Genomic DNA, 21,411 nt, shown 5'->3' with positions numbered 1-21,411 from the left:
TTGGCTGCTGTGTTTTGTGTCAAATTATATATAGAAAATAAAAACTTTTTGACTTTGCTCTATGAGGATATCCCTCCCCCTGGGGGATATTGCAATCTCACCATCACAACTATACAGGGGATACTATGACAATATATGTATTGGGGTCTTTTTTTGTGACTCTCTATACCAAGTTCTATAGGATCCTTTCAGGACCTTTATGTAGGATATTTATACATCAGCCTAGCTATTATCTCAAGTATCAAGGTCAATGGGATCCCTGTAACATAGAATAGATACAAATCCTGAAGAATTCAAATGATCCTTACATTATACTGCGTAGAGAGATCATTGTTTTCTCCTGGCAGCAGAAGAGGATTACGGGTAATGACTATCATCAACTACGTTAATTTGAAGTGATATGGCATTACTCCGTTCGTGCTGTGAACGCTGTCTCTGTGATTGGAATCAGAGAAATGTGTATCTATGTGATAACATCTAATGCATGCGCTCTATGTAGATGGTATCGGTGGATTGCGACTGCAATATCTAGCCTTTTTGGCTAAGTGCGGACGTGTATGCTTTGCGCAGGCGCCAAAGGCACAGGATACCGTGGTAACACGGATTATATTAGTCTGCGCATGCGCTATAGGCATTAATAACATCGCAATGATATGGAGGCAGGGACGTAACTATAGAGGATGCAGGGGATGCGGTTGCACCCGGGCCCAGGAGCCTTAGGGGGCCCCATAAGGCCTCTCTTCTTCATATAGGGAACCCAGTACAATAAGTAAAGCATTATAGTTGGGGGCCCTGTTACAAGTTTTGCATCGGGGCCCGGAAAGCTTCAAGTTACGCCTCTGTACGGAGGATTATACTCTGCGCATGCGCGAGAGGCACTGAACATCACAATTGTACGGAGACCTCAGCTGCTTTATTAACCCTCTAACCTGATCGGTGTGGGTAGGATTGACCCCCGGATGATTAGTGGGAGGGAGGTGGAGACACTAATATATTAAGCGTGCATCGAGCTCAGTCTTACCATCTATCCATAATATCAACTAACAGCCGCACAGGTTGTCTCGCTAGGGAGTTTAGGGAAAATACCACTCCAAGTCAGCCTAGCCTTCCTGATGAACCAGCCACAGGGTTTAGGTGGCTGGGGAAACGCGTCGATAGGCGGCTCAGTATACTAATCGGTGGCTCTTTGTATTTACACCTAAGCAGGAATCAGAAACAATATAAAGGTTTAACAACCAGTATGCTATCTTAATAGAGAACCAGAAATAATATAAAGGTCTGACAACTAAAATGCTATCCCAAGGCCTTATGCCCACGGCTGTGACGGGGAATACCGCAGCGGAGTCTGTCATGGCGCCCCCCCCCCCCCCCCCCAAAGACCTCATACTTACCTCCAGATCTGCTGCCCGAAGTCCCGCATGACGCTCCGGGGTGCATGCGCAGTACAGCACATAACGCGCCGGCAGTGTCATATGACGCAGCCGGCGGTCGGCGTGGTGTGTATTCGTGCTATACTTCCGCTGTGCTACAGTGGAAGTATAGCGTGACGGGCAGCTTCCATTGACTACAATCGAAGCCATCCGCGCGTATACCCGCAGCAAATAGGACATGCTGCGGGTAATTTCATTCTGCGGAGTTTCGCGGTGGACTTCCACAGCATGTACATTGAGCTATTAGGTTTTACGTGGCGTACATCCGTTGGTGTGCATTAGGCCTAACAATGAATATGTATAGTTTCTATTACATTTATAACCGCATCAGGGCATCACTTCAGCCTGACTACTCCCTGTGACCCTGAAACTTATGACTCTGGGATACTAAAGAGTTTATGAGAAGTGGTCATTTGATTAGTATACATAGTGCTATCTAGCCAATAACCCCATGTGGCAATGCTCGCTTATCACTAGTTAAATCAATGGGTTGTATTCTTTGTATACTTTTTGTATACTCTTTGAACAATTGATGGTTGTTCTGGGTCTATGAATTGTACATATATGGTTGGTGCCATTGTGCCGATCTATTCATGTAATTAGTGTGTCGCACTTCGCCTATTATATTTTATTTTATCATATATATTTACTAAAAGTTACGTTTTAGTCCTATTCTGTCAATTGTTTAAAAAATTATAGGATTTAATCTGCCACAGTGAGAACTGTTGATTTCACTGGGTTTATTCTCATTACTCTTTTTTTTTGCGCGCACATTAAAAGCAGCATGTTCTAATTTTTTGCGCATTTGCAAGGAGGTGTGCAAATGCGCACTCCATACCTGCACAATACGTTGCATTATTCCGCTGGGAAAAAGAACACATCCGGAACTCATTGGGGTAAGTAGCCTTTAAAATCCCGTTGGGCGTGTGTCCTGTACTCATGTGAACTGGCTATGCGAGCCCAAAAAGTACAGTAGTATATGCAAAAACGCACGCAAAAGCGAATCGTTCAGGGTACAAGTGAGCTGCGCTTATGTAAGGGTTCTTGCACATACGTCCTTGGTTCCATTTATACCAAATAAGCAGATTTTCCTGCTTATTTTAACTGCAAAATGCGTTCTGTGGAACGTCTTGCGGAGTTTCTTGCATGTCTTTACGCAGACGTTAATTGCGGAATTACATCTCCTGTCTGCAACAACAATTCCTCAAGACGTCCTTAATTCTGCTGCAGAAAGCTTTTCTTCTGCGGAATGTAATCTTGCGGTTTTGCAGGACCAATGCGCAGAATTTAACAGATGTGGAATTTAAGCCTCATAGGGATAACATTGTGACGCAGAAGTGTTTGTGTGGACTGCTTCCGCCCCCTAAGGGGTCTTTTAGAGGAGCGGATTTACGCAGTGTATTACACATGTAATACGCAGTGAATAGAGACCATCGATTTCAAAGCTTCATTCACAACTGCGCATTTTCCATACGACATTCAGGCTCGCGAAAAAAAACACAGAACGTCCTACCGTGGTGCGTATTACACACATATTACAGAAGCCCATTAAACTCACTGCACGTGCAAACCTGCATAACCGCTGGGTAGTTATGCACGAAATCAATGTGTTGCGTTCACACGGAGCGGAAATACTGCAGATTTTTCATAGCTGAAAATTTTGTGGCAAAATCCGCAGCATTTGCACATTAGAAACCGCTACTTAGCGCTGTGACCGCTGGTCAGCTGATGCGCCTGCTTCTGCATCATCTGACTAGCAGCCACAGAGCTTAGTAGCGGTTGCAGGGTGAGCGATGTGAGGGCCGCTCCGTGCGCTGCTGATTGTGACATGAGGAGCGGCAGGTCGAAATTAGCTGCGGATCCGCCCCTGATTTCGAGTCAGAATCTGCGCTAACAGGGTAGATTTTGACGTTGTTCTTAAATGCGGAAATGCTGCGTGTGAACATGTACAAATGCAACACCAAGAAAGCAAGGAGAAACATTTAAAAAGAATCCAAAAACGAATTGTTAACATGAACATTGTGGCCTTATATGTTACACAGATCCTATAATAAGGTAAGTGTATATAATAACCAAGGATGTCAGTTATTCTGAACCCATAAGGATATGCCATGAATGTCTGTTAGATGTAGGTCTCATCTCTGGGACCAGCTCTTATCCCTTGTTCTGGTCCCCACTGGCCCTGACCTAGCTGAATGCAAAGGCCAGAAGTGGTCGGAATAGAGATGAGCGAACGTACTCGTTTAGGGCGATTTCGCAATCGAGCACCACTTTTTTCGAGTAACTGACTACTCGGGCGAAAAGATTAAAGGGGCGCCAGGGGTGAGCGGGGGGTTGCAGAGGGGAGTGGGGGGGGGGGAGAGAGAAGAGAGCTTCTCCCTGTTCCCCACTGCTACCCCCTGCTCCACCACGTCCCCCCCCCCCCCCCCCCCCCCCCGGCGAAATACAGCGGTGCTCGATTGCGAAATCGCCCTAAACGAGTACATTCGCTCATCTCTAGGCCGGAACTTACGGAAACAGCCAACCGGCCATAGAAGTCCATGGGAGTTACACAAACGGCACAACAAGCTACATTGCTTTGGTAACTTGGGAAGCTGTGGACACTGGGTAAGGCTAGGTGCACACCAGGCGTGAATGCACGTTGCGCCCGAGACGCTTGGGCGTAATTCACATTGGACAGCACAAGGATACCAGTCCATATGCTGTCAATTTTTACAGACATTTGCAAGTCCTATTCCTTGTCCGTTATATGGACAGGAATAAGACATGCCATGAGTCCACGTCAAAAACCGTCAATGTGCATGTCCTCATAGCCCTCTAATGGGGCCATGTGCAGTGCATGGATTAACACGGAGAGAGCACACAGCTCCAAATACACTAGTGTGTAGGGGGCCTAACTGTCTTTTAACTACACTGTTTGTCTAACTACCATTGACTTCCATGGGAGTTATAACAACACGATGAAGAGCACTCAGCTGTTTCCGTAAGTCCAGACCAACCCTGGCCGGGGAAGTGGGGACCGGGACTAATAGGACATGCCATTAAAGTCTTAGATGGGAATAACCCTTTAAGTCCAGACACATTTTGTCAATGGAGCTTCTATGTCTTGTGATATATCAGGTGAGTTAATTCTGTCACTTTGGTCCTTGTATATTTCCATGGTTCTATATACCGTATAGATCTTTAACACCACAGAGAAAAACTAAATTGCTGCATATTACTGGCCAGTAGAGGCAAAGTTGTCCCAAGTCTATGGCATCACTTCCTGTTCTGCAGCTATTGGCCGAAGCTTTACCTTACAGACTTCCTGTCTTTCCGCCCCTTCCCTACATGCGGCATCTGTTCTAGGTAGTGCTGAATGCTCTCTCTCTTACTCCAATTACAGGAAGAAGCAGCCATAGAAGATCAGGGAGCATTCAGTATTACCAGTATTATGTGCAGGAGGCGGGCAAACAGGAAGTCTGTAAGGTGAAGCTTGAGCCAATGGCTGCAGAGCAGGAAGTGATATCATAGACCTGAGGCAACTTCTCCTCTACTGGCCAGTAGCATGCAGCAATTTAGTTTTTCCCTCTAGTGTTAAAGATCTATACTTTACATAGCACCATGGAAAGTTACAGGGACCAGAGTGACAGAATTGCTAAATTCTATGAAATCGTCCCATGACCATAATTTGTGCATTTTACTAAGAATTTTCTGGAGTCTCCTAGAATGATGGATGCGTGCTGTTCCAATGATATACAGAAAACTGGATATTATATATTACATATTTCATCATCATTTAGTCAGGAATGACTTTTTTAAAGGGGAGCAGGTGGATGGAAATTCTGTGCCTCATAGCAGCTCTTCCTGGCGCTAGTCGGATATACTGTCAGTAGGAAGGCGCAGTCATGCTGAGGATCCACCAGGCGGCACCCTGCTGACTGTATAATAATACAGGGGACGGCGGTGAGTTCCTGGCCACTGCTTCTCTCTAGGACCCACTGTTTTCCTATAATGTATCTCTTGCATTGTCCATGTCTACAGGGAGCGAGCCTTTGCTGGATGATTCTATCCGGGCTTCTCTACGACGTGCGGACCAGGAGATCAGACAAGTCCTGAAGAAACTGAACTCAACACCTGGGCTCACCGGACCTCAAGAACCCGTTCCAGGAAGTATAGAAACTGTGAAAAGTACAAACGACCATATAGTACTGGAGGGGCAGGAAACTCTCGACATGTTTAGAGATGCCAACACCCAGACGCCGGAAGACGCAATGCGGGGTATGTGTGGATAGATACCGTATTCAGACTCTGAGCAGCTTCCTAATTGTGTCCCAATGCACAGACTATTTCAGAAGAGAACTGAGCAGATCTTGTGCATTTTACATCAGTTTTTGTTCCGTTTTTGCGTTTTTATCATGCGAGTGTCATCTAAGAGCAAGGTGACCCAATTGATTTTCGCTCATTTATTGGCTGATCGCTGGTACCTTTACACGGCCCGATTGTCGTTCGGAAGAACATTTGGGCCCAATATTGGCCCTTTTAGAAGGACCTTTAGTGTCACATGGTAGAAGTTGCAGGGTCCTCATAGCTCAGAATATTTCAGGGAAGGAGTGTTCTGATCTTGAAGGAGGTCACAGACTGAGAGATGCCTAATGGAAGGAGCAGAGTTACCAGCTGCTCAGAGTATTTCAGGAGAGGAGTGCGAGGAAGGAACTGGAGACCTGGTTAGTCTGCAGCTGCTGTATAATGTGGTATAATTACTTAAAACTTGTTTTATATTTGACCCATGTCTTAGATGAAACCCGGAAGGCACCAGTTGTCAACGAGGCCACAGAAGCTCATCCTGAGGTCAGTTCTTCAGAAACCCAGACGGAGCCGGCTGTTCAGGAGACAATCATCCCCATCAGGTACATCATCATCCACTGGACTGCTATGATCAGTTCTTCTGCTAATCAACACCTGTCCACCAGGGGGAACTGGCATCTGTTTATATAACCAATGCACAAGGTGCAGCCCTAGGTGCAGCCCTAACCGTGTTTTCCCCAAAATAAGACCCTGCCTTATGTTAATTTTTACACCAAAGAGGTTCTAGGTTTTATTTTCAGGGGATGTTTTATTTCACTTACCTAGCAGACATGGTCTGGGTCCCTCCCGCTGCTTGCCATTGCTCTAACGCACTTCTTGCACATTTCGACCGCCGACAGATCACTTCCTTGTTGCAGGATTCATAAATCCTGCCTCCAGGAAGCGATGGTTCTGATTGGTTCAGCGAGCACTGCTCAGCCAATCAATGCAGCATTCGCTGAACCAATCACAGACGTCACGTTGTGGAGGCAGCATTTATGAATTGGCTGAGCCACCTCTACAACACAACGGCTGTGGTTGGTTCTTTGACCCCTGCAATAATTGGCTGAGCACCGGTCGAAGAATCAATCACAGCCATCGTGTTGGTTCAGCGAACACTGCATTGATTGGCTGAGCAGTGCTTGCTGAACCAATCAGAGCCATCACTTCCTGGAGGCGGGATTTGTGAATCCTGCAACCAGGAGATGATCTTCCGCCAGCGGTCGAGGAGTACCAGAAGCGTGGCAGAGCTTCGGAGAGCAGCAGGAGGGACCTGGGCCGTGCCTGCTAGGTAATGTATTCCTTTTTCAATGTGGTCTCGCTAGGGCTTATTTTAGGAGTAGGGCTTATATTTCAAGCCTCCCCAAAAATTGCAAAAAAAGAGGACTTACTTTCAGAGTAGGTCTTATTTTCGGGTGAAACACGGTAGATATCAGGTGGCTCCACCTCCTCGGCTACTTATTGCATGCAGTGTTATGCAAGCTGATATTGCATCTGAAATGTAGCATAAAATCAATAATAATAATGGTAGTAAGTAGCGGGAGATACTCATACCCCCTGGATTTTTTTAAGATCTTCATATCACAAACATATCACGTCACTGCACTGCTGAGAACCTCCATTGAGATTTACATCATATGTGACTGATAGCAGCTCCTCTTATAACACTCTAGTACAGCTATAACCTCTAGAGACATCTACATCATATATGTGGCTGATATCAGACAGTTCTCTTATAATGCTCCAGCACTGAAATAACCTGAGATATTTCCATCATATAGGTGACTGAGATCAGGCGTTCCCCTTATAAAGAAAAGGGCCGGAACGTGCCGCGAGGGGCATATACGTGTAGGCCCTGCATGACAGGGTTTGCCGGGAACAAGAAGGTTAGGATAGGGTTAACTGTAAAGGTGAGGGGAGTGATTGTTAGGAAGCAGTTTAAAGGGATTGGTTAGTGAGAAAAGAGGGGGGGGGGGAATTGCGGGGGGGGGGGGGGGGGGTTAGTTATAAAAAGGGGCATTTTGGGCGGGAGCGCCATCTTTTTGAACGTTTCAGAGAGAGAGAAACGTTTCAGAGAAAGTGGAGAGAGAGAGAATAGATAGCGGAGCCGGTAGGGAAGTTTTAGCGGCAGCGGAGCGGAGCTAGTGCTTGCGGAGGACCCAGCTGGGAAGAGCGGTAGCGGAGTGAGCGCCAAGACAGAGAAAAAAAAAGGTTACCGGGATGTCAGCGGTGGAAGCAGCCTTAGCGATCCTCCGGGCAGCGGCGGTGAATCATCCCCCGGGGTGGCTGCAGGCTCAGATGACAGGAGCGGAGAGAGGTGAGCCGGCAGCAGCCAGCGGAGACGGAGCCCCGGCAAGGCGCGCGCGTGCGCGCAGGACACGTCCTCCGGCTAGGTTAATAGCCGAGGAGGCGGAGCCCAGGACCCGGCGCAGGGTTAGGAGCCCCTCCGGGGACCCTCTGGCCGGTCGCTCATCACCCACAGCCAGGGTGGCTGGGGACAGACCGGCCAGGAGGAATCCAAGACAACGCCCGGGTCCAACGGCCGGCCGCAGGTCTCGCTCTCCTCGGGGGGCGGGGCTTGCCCGGCCAGACGCCATCTTAGACGGAGAGGACACGGCTACCCCCCAGGGTGAAGTGCCGGCCCGGGGGGGGGCCAGGCAGCGAGAGAGAGGTCGAAGCGCGGTAGGAGCCGTGCGTCGCTTGGAAAATCCGCCCAGGGCAACGGGGAGCTCGTCCGAGCGCCCCCAGGTTTCGGACGTGGTGCAGGGAGCTGGATTGTTTCATCAGCAGGAAGATCCGCCGAGGGCTACGGGGAGCTTGTCGGAGCGCCCCAGGGATTTATTTCCAGGAGTGCATTGCGAGGTGGCAGGAGGTAGTCGGCAGGTCAGGTCGGCCATCTTCGTGCCACTACCAGACGGGCGTCAAGTGGGCCCGGAACAGTTAAACGATCCGGAGCAACGGCAGCGAGAGAGCCTTTTTCCCTACCAGCGGGACGAGACGGCGGCTGGCGCAAGTCGGGCGCAGGAACGACGACCGGATCCGCGGATGACGGCTGATGGGATCACAGCGCCCATGCGGCCCGGTGAGCATGAATGTTTAACACAATGCTATAATTTTGATGATATTAATCTGCCTAGAGGGAGCGGGGAGTTTATGTTAGGGGGGAGCGGGGGTAGTGCAGGTGGAGGTCAGCGGGAAGTTGAATTACGCTCGTTGTTAGGTAATATGAGGGAGATGTTGGTCCGCTGTGAGCAGGGCCTGGGTTTGGGGACTCAGACAGTTGCATCGCCAGTGGCGGCGTGGTTGTCTGAAGGGTCTAGAGGTGTTTCACAAGGAAGTGGCGCGGTAGGTGGGAGTCAAGGGGTGACTACAGGATCCGCGGTGTCGGGGGTGACGGTAGGAATTCAGACGGAGAAAGATGGGGACGCGATCCGACTGGACGATAAGGCCAGGGGTGAAGTCTATGTCTGTTTTGAGGGGCCCCTAGGGGCCCATCTAAAGAAGGAGGTTCGCGAGAAAATCTGGAGAGATGAATACGTAGAGATTTTTTCCCTCTTACCTTTGGAAAAGTTTAACTTGGACAAAGGAAAAAGGACTGATTCTAAGAAGGAGGACGAAGAAAAGAAACGGTGGCGGTTGATTCCGCAAACGTTTCAAAACTGGTTGCAAGCTTTTGCGATTTTGGCTAGTGTTATAGGCGAAAAAGCCCCGGAGAATTGTTCGGGCCTTTTTTGTTATTTGGATGCGATAGCGGAAGCGTATCGCACGTATGGCGGGCAGACATGGCTTCGTTATGACGAACAGTTTCGTCAACGAAAGGCGGTCAGGCCGAGCATACGGTGGGATAATAAAGACATAGGTCTTTGGTTAAGGGTGATGGCCCCGGTCAGGTACGGGCATCCTTTTCAAGGTGGGGCCGGCGGGGCCGGCGTTGGATCAGGGGGAGGAACGGGACAGCAGGTGGGCCAACAAAATGTTAAGAAGCCCGGGGTGTGTTGGGCATTTAATGAGGGGAGATGTAAGTTTGGGGCCACCTGTCGATTCAAGCACGTCTGCTCAGTTTGCGACGGAGCGTCGCACGGAGCAGCGCGTTGTTTTAAAAGAGACAAGGCCAGAAGTGCCGGTAGTAGTGGAAAAAGGGATGACGCCGGTGATGTTACAAAGGATGGCCCCTTATCTAAGTAGATATGGGAACCGGGAGAAAAGTTCTTTATTGTTTGATGGTTTTGATGTTGGTTTTCGTATTCCCCCTCCGGGGCATGTAGTTCCTGTTACGTTAAGGAACCTGAAGTCAGCGTTGTTGCACAAGGAGGTGGTAAAAGAAAAGTTGGAGAAAGAGGTACGATTAGGGAGAATGGCGGGCCCCTTTTTAGCTCCACCATGGGGCGATTTGATTGTGTCACCGCTTGGGGTGGTGCCGAAAAAAGAGCCGAACAAGTTTCGGCTTATTCAGCATCTATCCTATCCAAAAGGGGCCTCGGTCAATGATGGGATTGACCCCGAGCTGTGTTCGGTGGATTATACCTCATTTGACACAGCGGTTAAGTGGGTTCAAAAGTTCGGTAAGGGAGCCTTGTTGGCCAAGACCGATATCGAATCGGCTTTTCGTTTGCTGCCGGTTCATCCGGAAAGTTGCAAACTGCTGGGGTGTTTTTGGGAAGGGCAGTATTACGTTGACAGATGCTTGCCCATGGGTTGTTCTATTTCTTGTGCGTATTTTGAGATGTTCAGCACATTTTTGGAATGGGTGATGCATGAGGTGTCAGGGGCGCGTTCTATTATCCATTATTTGGATGATTTTTTATGCATTGGCGAGGCAGATTCGCCCATGTGTGGCAATTTGTTAGCAACGGTTCAATGGGTGGCCAATCATTTTGGCGTCCCATTGGCTCCTGAAAAGACGGAAGGGCCAACGAAATCTTTAAGTTTCCTAGGGATTACAATTGATACCGAAGCAATGGAATTTAGGTTACCCACGGAAAAGTTAGAGGTCTTAAGGGAGGAATTGCAGAAGGCAAAGGCAGGGAAAAAGATTACATTGCAGCGGTTGCAGTCATTGTTAGGAAAGTTAAACTTTGCTGGGAGAATTATGCCCATGGGAAGAATATTTGGTAGAAGAATGGCACGAGCAACAGCAGGGGTTAAAAAGCCTCACCATTTTATAAGGGTGTCAAAGAGTTTGAGGGCTGATTTGGAGGTTTGGTTGTCCTTTCTGGAGAAGTACAACGGGAGGACCATGGTGATTGAGGAAGTGGTCGATAGTGCAGTATGTGAGTTGTTCACTGATGCAGCGGGAAGCGCCGGTTTTGGCGCATTTTTCAGGGGTCAGTGGTGTGCGGGAGCTTGGCCAGAGGAGTGGGTGACAGCGGGTTTAACAAAAAACCTAACGTTGCTTGAGTTGTTTCCGATTGTGGCTGCGGTAGTTATTTGGGGTGAATTTTTCAGAAACAAAAAAGTGATTTTTGGTTGCGATAACCTGGGGGTAGTGCAGGCTATTAATAAGGGATCGGCGTCTTCGGCTCCGGTTATTGATTTGTTGCGGCAATTGGTTCTGTCAGGGTTAACATTGAACGCTTGGTTTGTGGCTGAACACGTTCCTGGGGTAAAAAACTGCATAGCTGACTCACTCTCTCGCTTTCAGTGGGAGCGCTTTCGGACCCTGGTGCCAGAGGCGGATACGGAAGGACGGCTGTGCCCTCCAGAACTTTGGCGATTGGTCGACGTGCGGCGGAGCACCTGATCCGGGGGTCGCTGGCGGCCGGCACATTGAAAGCTTATGAGGCAGCTTGGGGAGAATGGATGCAGTGGATTGAGAATATAGGGGAGGTATATTCTGAGGAAGACCAGGTAGGGGCGTTGTTGTTATTGATAAGTGAGGCGCATGGTGCTAATTGGTCGGTGGCCAAGATCGACAGGTTAATGGCGGGTTTAGCATTTGGCTTCAAACTTAGGGGTGCGGAGGATATTACAAAGCGCTTTATTATATCCCAGACTTTGAAGGGTTTCAAGAAAGGGAGGAGGGTGAAGGATAGGAGGAGGCCAATTTCTTTTTCCATGTTAGAAAGGATTGGTAGGATATTGGAAGACGTGTGTTCGGATGATTCGGAAGTGGCGCTATTTCAATCGGTTTTTTCGTTTGCATTTTTTGGGGCGTTTCGTATTAGCGAGCTGGTGTCACCTAGTAAAACGACTGCTGGCGGTTTACAAAGGACAGACGTCAGTTTGAGTGAAGATAATGTTGTTATTTGGCTGACACACTCAAAAACAGATCAGATGCGAAAAGGGAAGAGGATTGTATTGGGTAGAGTGTCGGGGGCTAGGATGTGCCCCGTAACGTGTTTCATTAGCCTGATGGAAAAAGTGCCGGGCGACCAGGGTCCTTTATTCCAGCATAGGGACGGGTCTTTTGTATCTAAGTTTCAATTTGGCGCAATGCTGGGAAAAGCGTTGCAAGAATTGGGCATGGAGCGGATGGGATTTTCTTCGCATTCGTTCCGAATAGGGGCAGCTACAGAGGCATACGAGCGAGGCCTGAGCCCGGGAGTGTTACAAAAAATTGGCAGATGGAGATCCAATAGATACCGGCTGTACGTCAGGCCGGAAGGATGGTTCGGGAATGTATAATACGTAGAGATATAGTATAAAAAAAAAAAAAAAAAAAAAAAAAAAAACCCTATGTTATGGATTGCATTATGATGATCATATGTAAAGTTACCCTGCTTAACGCCCCATTTTTGTTTTCCCTCTTTTTTGTTCCTTTTTCATTGTGTTTTCTTGACAGAGGGAAGCCCGGCGCTCGTGTGGATATTAGGGCACTCTTTTGTGTTTTGGGCAGCTGAGCGGGCGCAGGTTAGACCAGAAGGAAGACAGCTGGGGTTTTCCAGAAGGGAGGCCATAATCCGTTGGATGGGTATGCGGGGTATGATGTGGGGAAGGGTCATACCAGAAATCACGTCCTACGCAGAGCTGGATAGGGCTCCAGACGTTCTGGTAATACACGCAGGGGGTAATGACCTTGGGGGGCGTCCAGCCAGAGAGGTTAGGCGGGACATCCAACATGACTTTCTGCGGCTACGCAGGGCATTCCCAGCCATGGTAATTGTGTGGTCTGAAATCTTGCCCAGAAAGTCATGGAGGATGGCCAGATCAGTTCTGAAAATTAACAAAGCAAGAATAAAAATAAATAGACACATTTCAGCTTTTGTGGTTAGAAATGGAGGGGTTAAAGTTAGACACGAGATTTTGGAAGGTGGGGTAGGGGGGTATTGGTTAGATGACGGCGTACATTTAAATGACGTCGGCTTGGATATGTGGTCATTGCGTATACAAGAAGGGATAGAAAGGGCGTTGATGGTATGGAGGGCGGCGCAGACTTAGGGGGTAAGTCGTGCTGGCTGTGGCAGGCGGGGGGGGGGGGGTCCTTGGAGGCAGTTTATATTGGGTGGAAGGAGTTACGGTGGGGACGGCCTCACCTGGAGTGATTATCACCCTAATGGTTTTGGTTGGGTCTGGCGCGGTGGTAGCAGGCCAGGGAAGGGGTCCCGGGTGGCCTACAATTTTATATGCTGATTGCCTCCCAGAGGGGGTTTTTGGGCATCCGAGCCGGGTGACGGTTGGAAGCCAGGTACAGTTTTGTTTCATGGATTATTATACGCCAGACCCTTAGTATTATTATTATTATTATTATTATTATATTGGATGGGACTCCAAGGGCCTCCTTCCCCGTATAGTTTAATGGATACGGTGTTTATTTTTGTGTATGTTTAATAAAGGCTGCTGTGGCCAAAATATTCCAATTAAGAAGTGGTTCGGAGTTTTATTAATGGAAAAAGAGGTATGGATTATTTAATACTCGGTGAGTCGACCATACCCTGGTCAAGAAAAGGGCCGGAACGTGCCGCGAGGGGCATATACGTGTAGGCCCTGCATGACAGGGTTTGCCGGGAACAAGAAGGTTAGGATAGGGTTAACTGTAAAGGTGAGGGGAGTGATTGTTAGGAAGCAGTTTAAAGGGATTGGTTAGTGAGAAAAGAGGGGGGGGGGGAATTGCGGGGGGGGGGGGGGGTTAGTTATAAAAAGGGGCATTTTGGGCGGGAGCGCCATCTTTTTGAACGTTTCAGAGCCCACCCACCCTCCCGATTTTTGGTGGATAGGTTGAAGAATATATTTATTAAAAAAAAAAAAAAAAAAAAAAAAAAAAATATTTTTCTTTTGAATAAGTGAATATATATTAATTGGTTTAGGCGGGTAGTATATTTATGAGAAGATATGAGTGAAGCTGTTGATTATATAATTTATAGGTATTTAAAACGTCATGGCAGCTGGCTGTGGCAGGCGGGGGGGGGGGGTCCTTGGAGGCAGTTTATATTGGGTGGAAGGAGTTACGGTGGGGAGGGGACGGCCTCACCTGGAGTGATTATCACCCTAATGGTTTTGGTTGGGTCTGGCGCGGTGGTAGCAGGCCAGGGAAGGGGTCCCGGGTGGCCTACAATTTTATATGCTGATTGCCTCCCAGAGGGGGTTTTTGGGCATCCGAGCCGGGTGACGGTTGGAAGCCAGGTACAGTTTTGTTTCATGGATTATTATACGCCAGACCCTTAGTATTATTATTATTATTATTATTATTATATTGGATGGGACTCCAAGGGCCTCCTTCCCCGTATAGTTTAATGGATACGGTGTTTATTTTTGTGTATGTTTAATAAAGGCTGCTGTGGCCAAAATATTCCAATTAAGAAGTGGTTCGGAGTTTTATTAATGGAAAAAGAGGTATGGATTATTTAATACTCGGTGAGTCGACCATACCCTGGTCATGTTCCAATACTGATATAACCTCCAGAGACATTTACATCATGTATGTGACTGGCATCAGCTGCTCCTCTTATAACGCTCCAGCACCGATACAACTTCCAGAGATATTTACGTCATATATGTGATAGATATCAGTCACTCCTCTTATAACTCTCCAGCACCGCTATAACCTCTAGAGAGATCTACATCATATATGCGGCTGATATCAGACAGTTCTCTTATAATGCTCCAGCACTGAAATAACCTGCAGAGACATTTCTATCATATATGTGACTGATATTAGCTCCTCTTATAACACTCTAGTACTGATATAACCTGCAGAAACATCTACATCATATATGTGGCTCATATCAGACAGTCTTCTCATAACACTCCAGCACTGATATAACCTCCAGAGACATTTCCATCATATATGTGACTGATATCAGCCCCTCCTCTTATAACGCTCCAGCACTCATATAACCTGCAGAGATATTTCTATCATACATATGACTGCTATCAGCCGCTCCTCTTATAACGCTCCAACACTAATATAACCTCCAAAGACATTTCTATCATATATGTAACTATATCAGACGCTCCTCTTATAATGCTCCAGTACTGATCTAATATTCTGGCTCTGGGCTTCCTGGCCCTTTAAGCCTTCATCTGTGATAGCCTGTGTATAATAGATACATACAAAAGCATGCAGGATTTCCAGGTTAAAGGGCTTGGGGTGCCCCCCGGTTCCATTTGGTGGGTACTATCCTTGCTTATGGTTTTGATACTTTGATGCAGTTATCTTTATTATCATTCATACACACTATTTCTGTAGCATTACCATCTGCATGTGATGAACTAATCCGAGTCTCTGGGACTTGCACTGAGTTATGTGTACTAATACCGAGCCCCGTTATGCCCTTTAGTCCCTTATCCATTAGATACATTGTTTCACTATCGTCTCCTGGTGTGTTTAATAAAGTGATTGTTTGTCTTTATTCTCCTTTTGCTTTTTCGTGCCACTCCAGTGTATAATAGATGTAAGTTTGTGCTCGTTACCTCTACTGACGGCTCTCTGTCCCCTGGGGGATTAATACAATGGATTTTCTGGTAGTGGCGGACGATGGCACTGGCTGTATTAACGCTGCTAGGTTTGGGGAGCATTAACCCCTGTGCTGCCTGCAAGGCCCTCTGCCTGCTCAGTCAGCGGGGATGATGGGAGCAGAATTGTGGTAGGATGTCGCTCTCTTGCCGTGAACAGATTGCTCGCCTTAGTCACATTCAGGTTATAAATAGCTGCTGAGCCTCTGTCTTCCTAAGGCTTCAGATGGATGCAGCGGAGCGGAGGAGACCGGCGGCTCAGATCTGGGATGTCCATAGCCAAGTTTACATTCAGACCACGGAGAAGACCTGCCTGCACGTGAGCCAGAATCAGGGGGCCAGTAAGTACAGCAAGAGGGGCAACCCTGGGTTTTTTGGGGTGGGCGGAATTTGCTACCATCACCAGAACAAGAAGTGACAGCCACATCCAGGGACATTCTATAGATGCAGAGGAAGGCTGTGGAAGAAGGGGGTCATTCTATAAATGAGGCAATGGTGCTATTTAGCCTACGTTGTGCAGAGGGTTCATTCTGTACAGGGTGACTGACATCATATAGACCCCAGATCCAAACTCAGGGACACAGCACGCACCTCTGAACAGAGGGGGAGGCTTATTGTATAGAGAGGGTAAGGTGGGAGTCTACCTGCACATTAGAGAGGCTATATGAGCATCAAATTACTACATAGGGTTGATTCTATAGCTACATCTGAGACCCTGGATACACTCTTGAATGCAGATTCCTGGAGGTTATAGTATGAAGGAATTAAAAATTATGTTTGGACCCCAAATTACAAGCTAGAGCAGATTTGGGGAGATCCATAATATACAGAATGGTCAGGTGTATGGTATACACCCTTATGTACAGTCTGTGGGGTCCTCTCTATAGAGGGGTCACCTATAGCCTCCTGATTCCACCACACAGTACTTCTCCACATCTTGACTACTTTTCCCCATCACATGGCAGGCCTCCTCGGATCCATTAGCGAAATGTTGTATAATCTTCATAATCCACTGGTTATCACGTTGTGTTCCCAGATTTAAGCTGAAAATATGTGAGAGCAGCCGGAATATTGCAACAGGTTTATACTGATAAATGTGCTCAATGGAGGGGTAACGATAGCAGCTCCCCTGCTGGTTCTAGAGAGATCGATACATATTCGAGAGGTGGATGGATGGATGCATGGATAGATAGATAGATAGATAGATAGATAGATAGATAGATAGATAGATAGATAGATAGATAGATAGATAGATAGATAGATAGATAGATAGATAGATAGATAGATAGATAGATAGATAGGTAGGTAGGTAGGTAGGTAGGTAGGTAGGTAGGTAGGTAGATAGGTAGATAGATAGATACTTCTGCGGCTGGTTAGATTGCTGTTCGGGATGTCATTTCCTCAACTTGGGTCATTGACTGTTTTGTGGAAATTGGTTTTGAAATAAATGTCACTAAATATCAAGTCTTCTCAGTCGTCTGGAGATTCCTTATTAAATCTGCAGGAGTCTCCGGCTGCGGTGGCCTGCCCCCTCCTCTCATTGTTATGAGATGTTATTGTGAAGAGGTCACTGATGGAATTATCCATCCGTCTGATATTACTGTGATTGCACAGCTACCTGCAGACTCCAGCGAAGGATCTTCAAGGTTACCTCAAGGTCGCGCCCAGCAGCTTCAAAGTTTTTGAGCTTAAATTCTATGAAGCAATCAAACGTAGACCTTAACGTGAACCACTGATATGCAATAATAATATTACATGCTGCTGCAAACACCAAAACTAACCAGGGTTTCCAACCATCTGTACATTTCTGGACAGTCTATAAAAAATAGGGCAGTTTTTTTCCACTGCCCATTAAAATTTTTGAATGCGTCAGTGATTTTTGTGAAGCCGGAGGATCTGGTACAGGTTATTGTAATTCTCAGCATTTTACAGCTCATAGTGAATGCTACTAATGTCTTCCTATCAGTATATTGCATTGTAGTCATGTATCACTTATAATCTTTATGATTTATTATGGTTTTCCCAATGTGTCAGTAAAAAATTTGGGCTGGCTAAGATTTTTGGATAAGTTATCCAGTAAAAGGAAAACAAAAATGACATTGGCAACCTTGTAATGAACCCCCACATTAGAGGAAATCCTCGCCATGTGTGAAGAAAACTATTCCCACAAGTGACTTGTCAGGGTTGTCAGTTTGTGGTCTCTCCAATCAGACTGGGAGAGAGACGGTCTCGCTCGCCCAGCAAGATCTCAAGCCCTGATGGTGTGAGGACAGATTGTTTACTGTACTGGCGAGGAAGGGGAAGAAAAGAAACTATGAGGAAAATTAGACAGACAGAGAGGTGACCACTCAGGTTAAGTTCTTTGTGTTTGACATTTACAGGACCCCCATATATGCAGGTGACCATTGAAGATGTCCACACCCACCGTGGAGACACAGCCCAATTTGATGCAGTGATAGATGGGAGCCCTCCACTAATCATAGTTTGGTATAAGGTAAGACACCACTGATCACTACCTGGTATAAGAGGAGCCTCCACTAACCTTAGCCTGGCATAGGGTTAGACTCAACTGATCATAGCCTGGTATAGGAAGAGCTTCCACTGATCATAGCCTGGTATCAGAGGAGCCTTCACTGACCATTGCCTGGTGTAAGAGGAGTCTCCCCTGACCATTGCCTGCTATAAGAGGAGCTTCCCCTGGCCATTGGCTAGTGTAAGAGGAGTCTCCCTTGACCATTGCCTGCTATAAGAGGAGTCTTCCCTGACCATTGCCTGGTGTAAGAGGAGCCTCCCATGACCATTGCCTGATAAAAAAAGAGTCTCCCCTGACCATTGCTTGGTGTAAGAGGAGTCTTCCCTGACCATTGCCTGCTATAAGAGGAGTCTTCCCTGACCATTGCCTGGTGTCAGAGCAGCCTCCCCTGACCATTGCCTGGTGTAAGAGGAGTCTCCCCTGACCATTGGCTAGTGTAAGGTAAGACTCCTCTGACCATTGCCTGCTATAAAGGTTGGCTCCAATGACTATAGCCTCCTATAAGAGGAGTGTGGATGAAGAGCTTTGATGCCACATGTGTATTTGCTTTAGGAAGTCTCCACTTTTGCTCTTTTGATTTGTCAGGATAACAAGCAGTTGAAGGAAACTGACAGAATCCAGACATTGCAAGAAGACAGGAAATACTCCCTGATCATCCAGAACACGGAGGCTGGGGATGGCGGGGTGTACACCTGTGTCGCCCACAACTCTGCTGGAGAGGTGTCCTGCAAGGCCGAGCTTGTTATGGGTGCAGGTAAGTATTCCAGCACAACAGCACAGGGGTTATATGTGTACAGGATGTGTTCCCATGTTGGGGTACCTTCACATGGAGCCAGGAATCATTTGCTGAGCTGTGATATCGTTTGTTCATTAGCTCGGGTGGGCAGTTTAAACACAAAGATAAATTGTTAATTTTTTTAACATGATCGTTCAGTTCTCTGTATAAGTGGATAAGAACAACTGAATGATCTGTGTTTAACCCTTTCCCAACCACTGTCTGACGTCTAAAGACATTATGATGTAAGGCTGTACAGCTCCGATGTTGGAAGACGCCCGTCGGGGTTCTCTTACTGTATATTGCCAGCCTCTCTGCTGTCGGAGCCTATCCAACGTGTCACCTCATGCAGTACTGGCTTTAGCCAGCAGATAGCGCAGAAAAAGAGTAAGCCCCCTAGGAAAATCTGGATACAAATTGGATTGGAAAGGGTTAATCCAAATGATTAGCGAAGGAGCCAACAATGATTCTTATGCTTGTTTAAAATCAATGAAAATCAAATGAATCATCGCTCATCGTTCAATCGCTGGCCGTGTTTGCGCTGAACAATTATTGTTCAGGTTTAACGATTCAGAAATTCTTTGAATGATATAATCATTTTGAGTGAAATGGCCCTTACTCTAAGTCACTGTGTGCATTGTGGGATACATTTATCTTTACTGAACATGAGTTACATCATGCCAGTTAAGGCCCATTTACACGTTCAAAATTGAGCGATAATCATTCAGTGTGCATGTGAAAAAAAATCACTCACTTGTCGTTCGCGGTTTGTTAAGCAGACTTTTCAGTCAACTTAAAAACTTTCTTGGCTCGCTGGCTTCTTGTCCCGTGCAAACATAGGAGGTGAAGCGCTGAGCAAGAAGCTGACGAGAAGCCCGCAATCCAGCGGGGAGTCCTTGTGTGTTAACACTCCGCTCAAGCGCTGATAACCTTAGCGGTGACGTCCGAGTTCCTGCAGTCGTTTGAAAGACTGTCAGTCCTTGTAAAAGGGCCTTTAGTCTCACTACATCCAAGGCTACACTCACAATTTTGATGTTTATCCTGGTAACAGAGAGCAGTGCTTCTTGGGAGATAAGATAATAGTTACAGTATACCTTCCGGGGGTCATTGAGGGTGCATCAATGACTTTTAGGCTGTTCTCACACAGCCTATTTAAGGCCCATTTACACGTAGTCTGTAAAAATGCTGTGTTTTAAACGTGACATTTTGCAGTATTCTCAAACGGCGTTTTCAAACGTGTTCGACGGCGTTTTTTATTACGCCCCATCATTGCAAAGGGTGCATTAAAAATCATTGAAATGCACTAAATTACAGCAGACAGCATTAAAAAATTGTGGTGTTAGAAACTCCAAGTTCAACTGCTCATCTGAGAAACCCCATTGAAATCAATGGAGGCGTTTTACAGTGGTTAGCGTCGCCTTTGAAATACCAAACTAAACGCTGTAAGAAAAGGTCTTTGTGAGTGTGGCCTAAAGAGTAGATAAACTGCATAGGGAATGCAGTGTTACATTGTTTCCCACCATCCTGGATTGTTACATTGTATCCCATATTCAGGGATGTAACATTGTCTCCCACATTCCTACGTTGTTATATTGTCTCTCACAATGCTGGATTCATCCATTCTCTTCTATATTCCTGCATTCTTCCATTATATCCTACATTGTTATCTTGTATCCCTCAATTCTGCATTCTTCCATCGCATCCCACATTTTTGCAGTGTTGCATTTTACAGCACATTTCTGCAGAGCTACATTGCTTCCAACAATCCTGGATTGTTACATTGTATCCCAAATTCTTACGTTGCTACCTTGTATCACTCAATGCTGCATTGTTACATTGTCTCCCACATTCCTATGTTGTTACCTTGTATTCCACAATCCTATATGCTTACATTGTATCCTACATTTTTGCAGTGTTGCATTTTATCCCATATTCCGTCAGTGTTGCATTGTATCTCATATTCCTGCATTGTCTCTCATATCCCTTTATTGTTACATTGTCTCTCATATTCTGTCAGTGTCACATTGTATCCCACATTCCAACATTGTTACATTGTATCCCATATCCCTATACTGTTACATTGTCTCCCATACCCCTGTATTGTTACATTGTCTCCCATACCCCTGTATTGTTACATTGTCTCCCATACCCCTGTATTGTTACATTGTCCCCCATACCCCTGTATTGTTACATTGTCCCCCATACCCCTGTATTGTTACATCGTCTCCCATACCCCTGTATTGTTACATTGTCCCCCATACCCCTGTATTGTTACATTGTCTCCCATACCCCTGTATTGTTACATTGTCTCCCATACCCCTGTATTGTTACATTGTCTCCCATACCCCTGTATTGTTACATTGTCCCCCATACCCCTGTATTGTTACATTGTCCCCCATACCCCTGTATTGTTACATTGTCTCCCATACCCCTGTATTGTTACATTGTCTCCCATA

At 46.6% G+C, this 21,411-nt stretch overlaps 1 protein-coding gene across 10 annotated transcripts in view; it reads left to right on the top strand.

Moving 5' to 3' along the window:
• The window catches only part of OBSCN (obscurin, cytoskeletal calmodulin and titin-interacting RhoGEF), a 281,462-nt gene that overhangs the window by 214,710 nt on the left and 45,341 nt on the right, over positions 1-21,411 (top strand). For all 10 annotated transcript variants that reach the window (XM_066585186.1, XM_066585185.1, XM_066585191.1 and 7 more), the window contains 5 exons: positions 5,454-5,690; positions 6,208-6,319; positions 15,867-15,988; positions 18,029-18,141; positions 18,766-18,934. In XM_066585186.1, the coding sequence (XP_066441283.1) occupies positions 5,454-5,690; positions 6,208-6,319; positions 15,867-15,988; positions 18,029-18,141; positions 18,766-18,934 (753 nt within the window). The remainder of the gene's footprint in view (positions 1-5,453; positions 5,691-6,207; positions 6,320-15,866; positions 15,989-18,028; positions 18,142-18,765; positions 18,935-21,411) is intronic.

This window comes from Eleutherodactylus coqui, chromosome 12 (genome assembly GCF_035609145.1).
Source record: "Eleutherodactylus coqui strain aEleCoq1 chromosome 12, aEleCoq1.hap1, whole genome shotgun sequence".
Classification (NCBI taxonomy): domain Eukaryota; kingdom Metazoa; phylum Chordata; class Amphibia; order Anura; family Eleutherodactylidae; genus Eleutherodactylus; species Eleutherodactylus coqui.
This window is presented reverse-complemented; position numbering and strand designations above follow the sequence as displayed.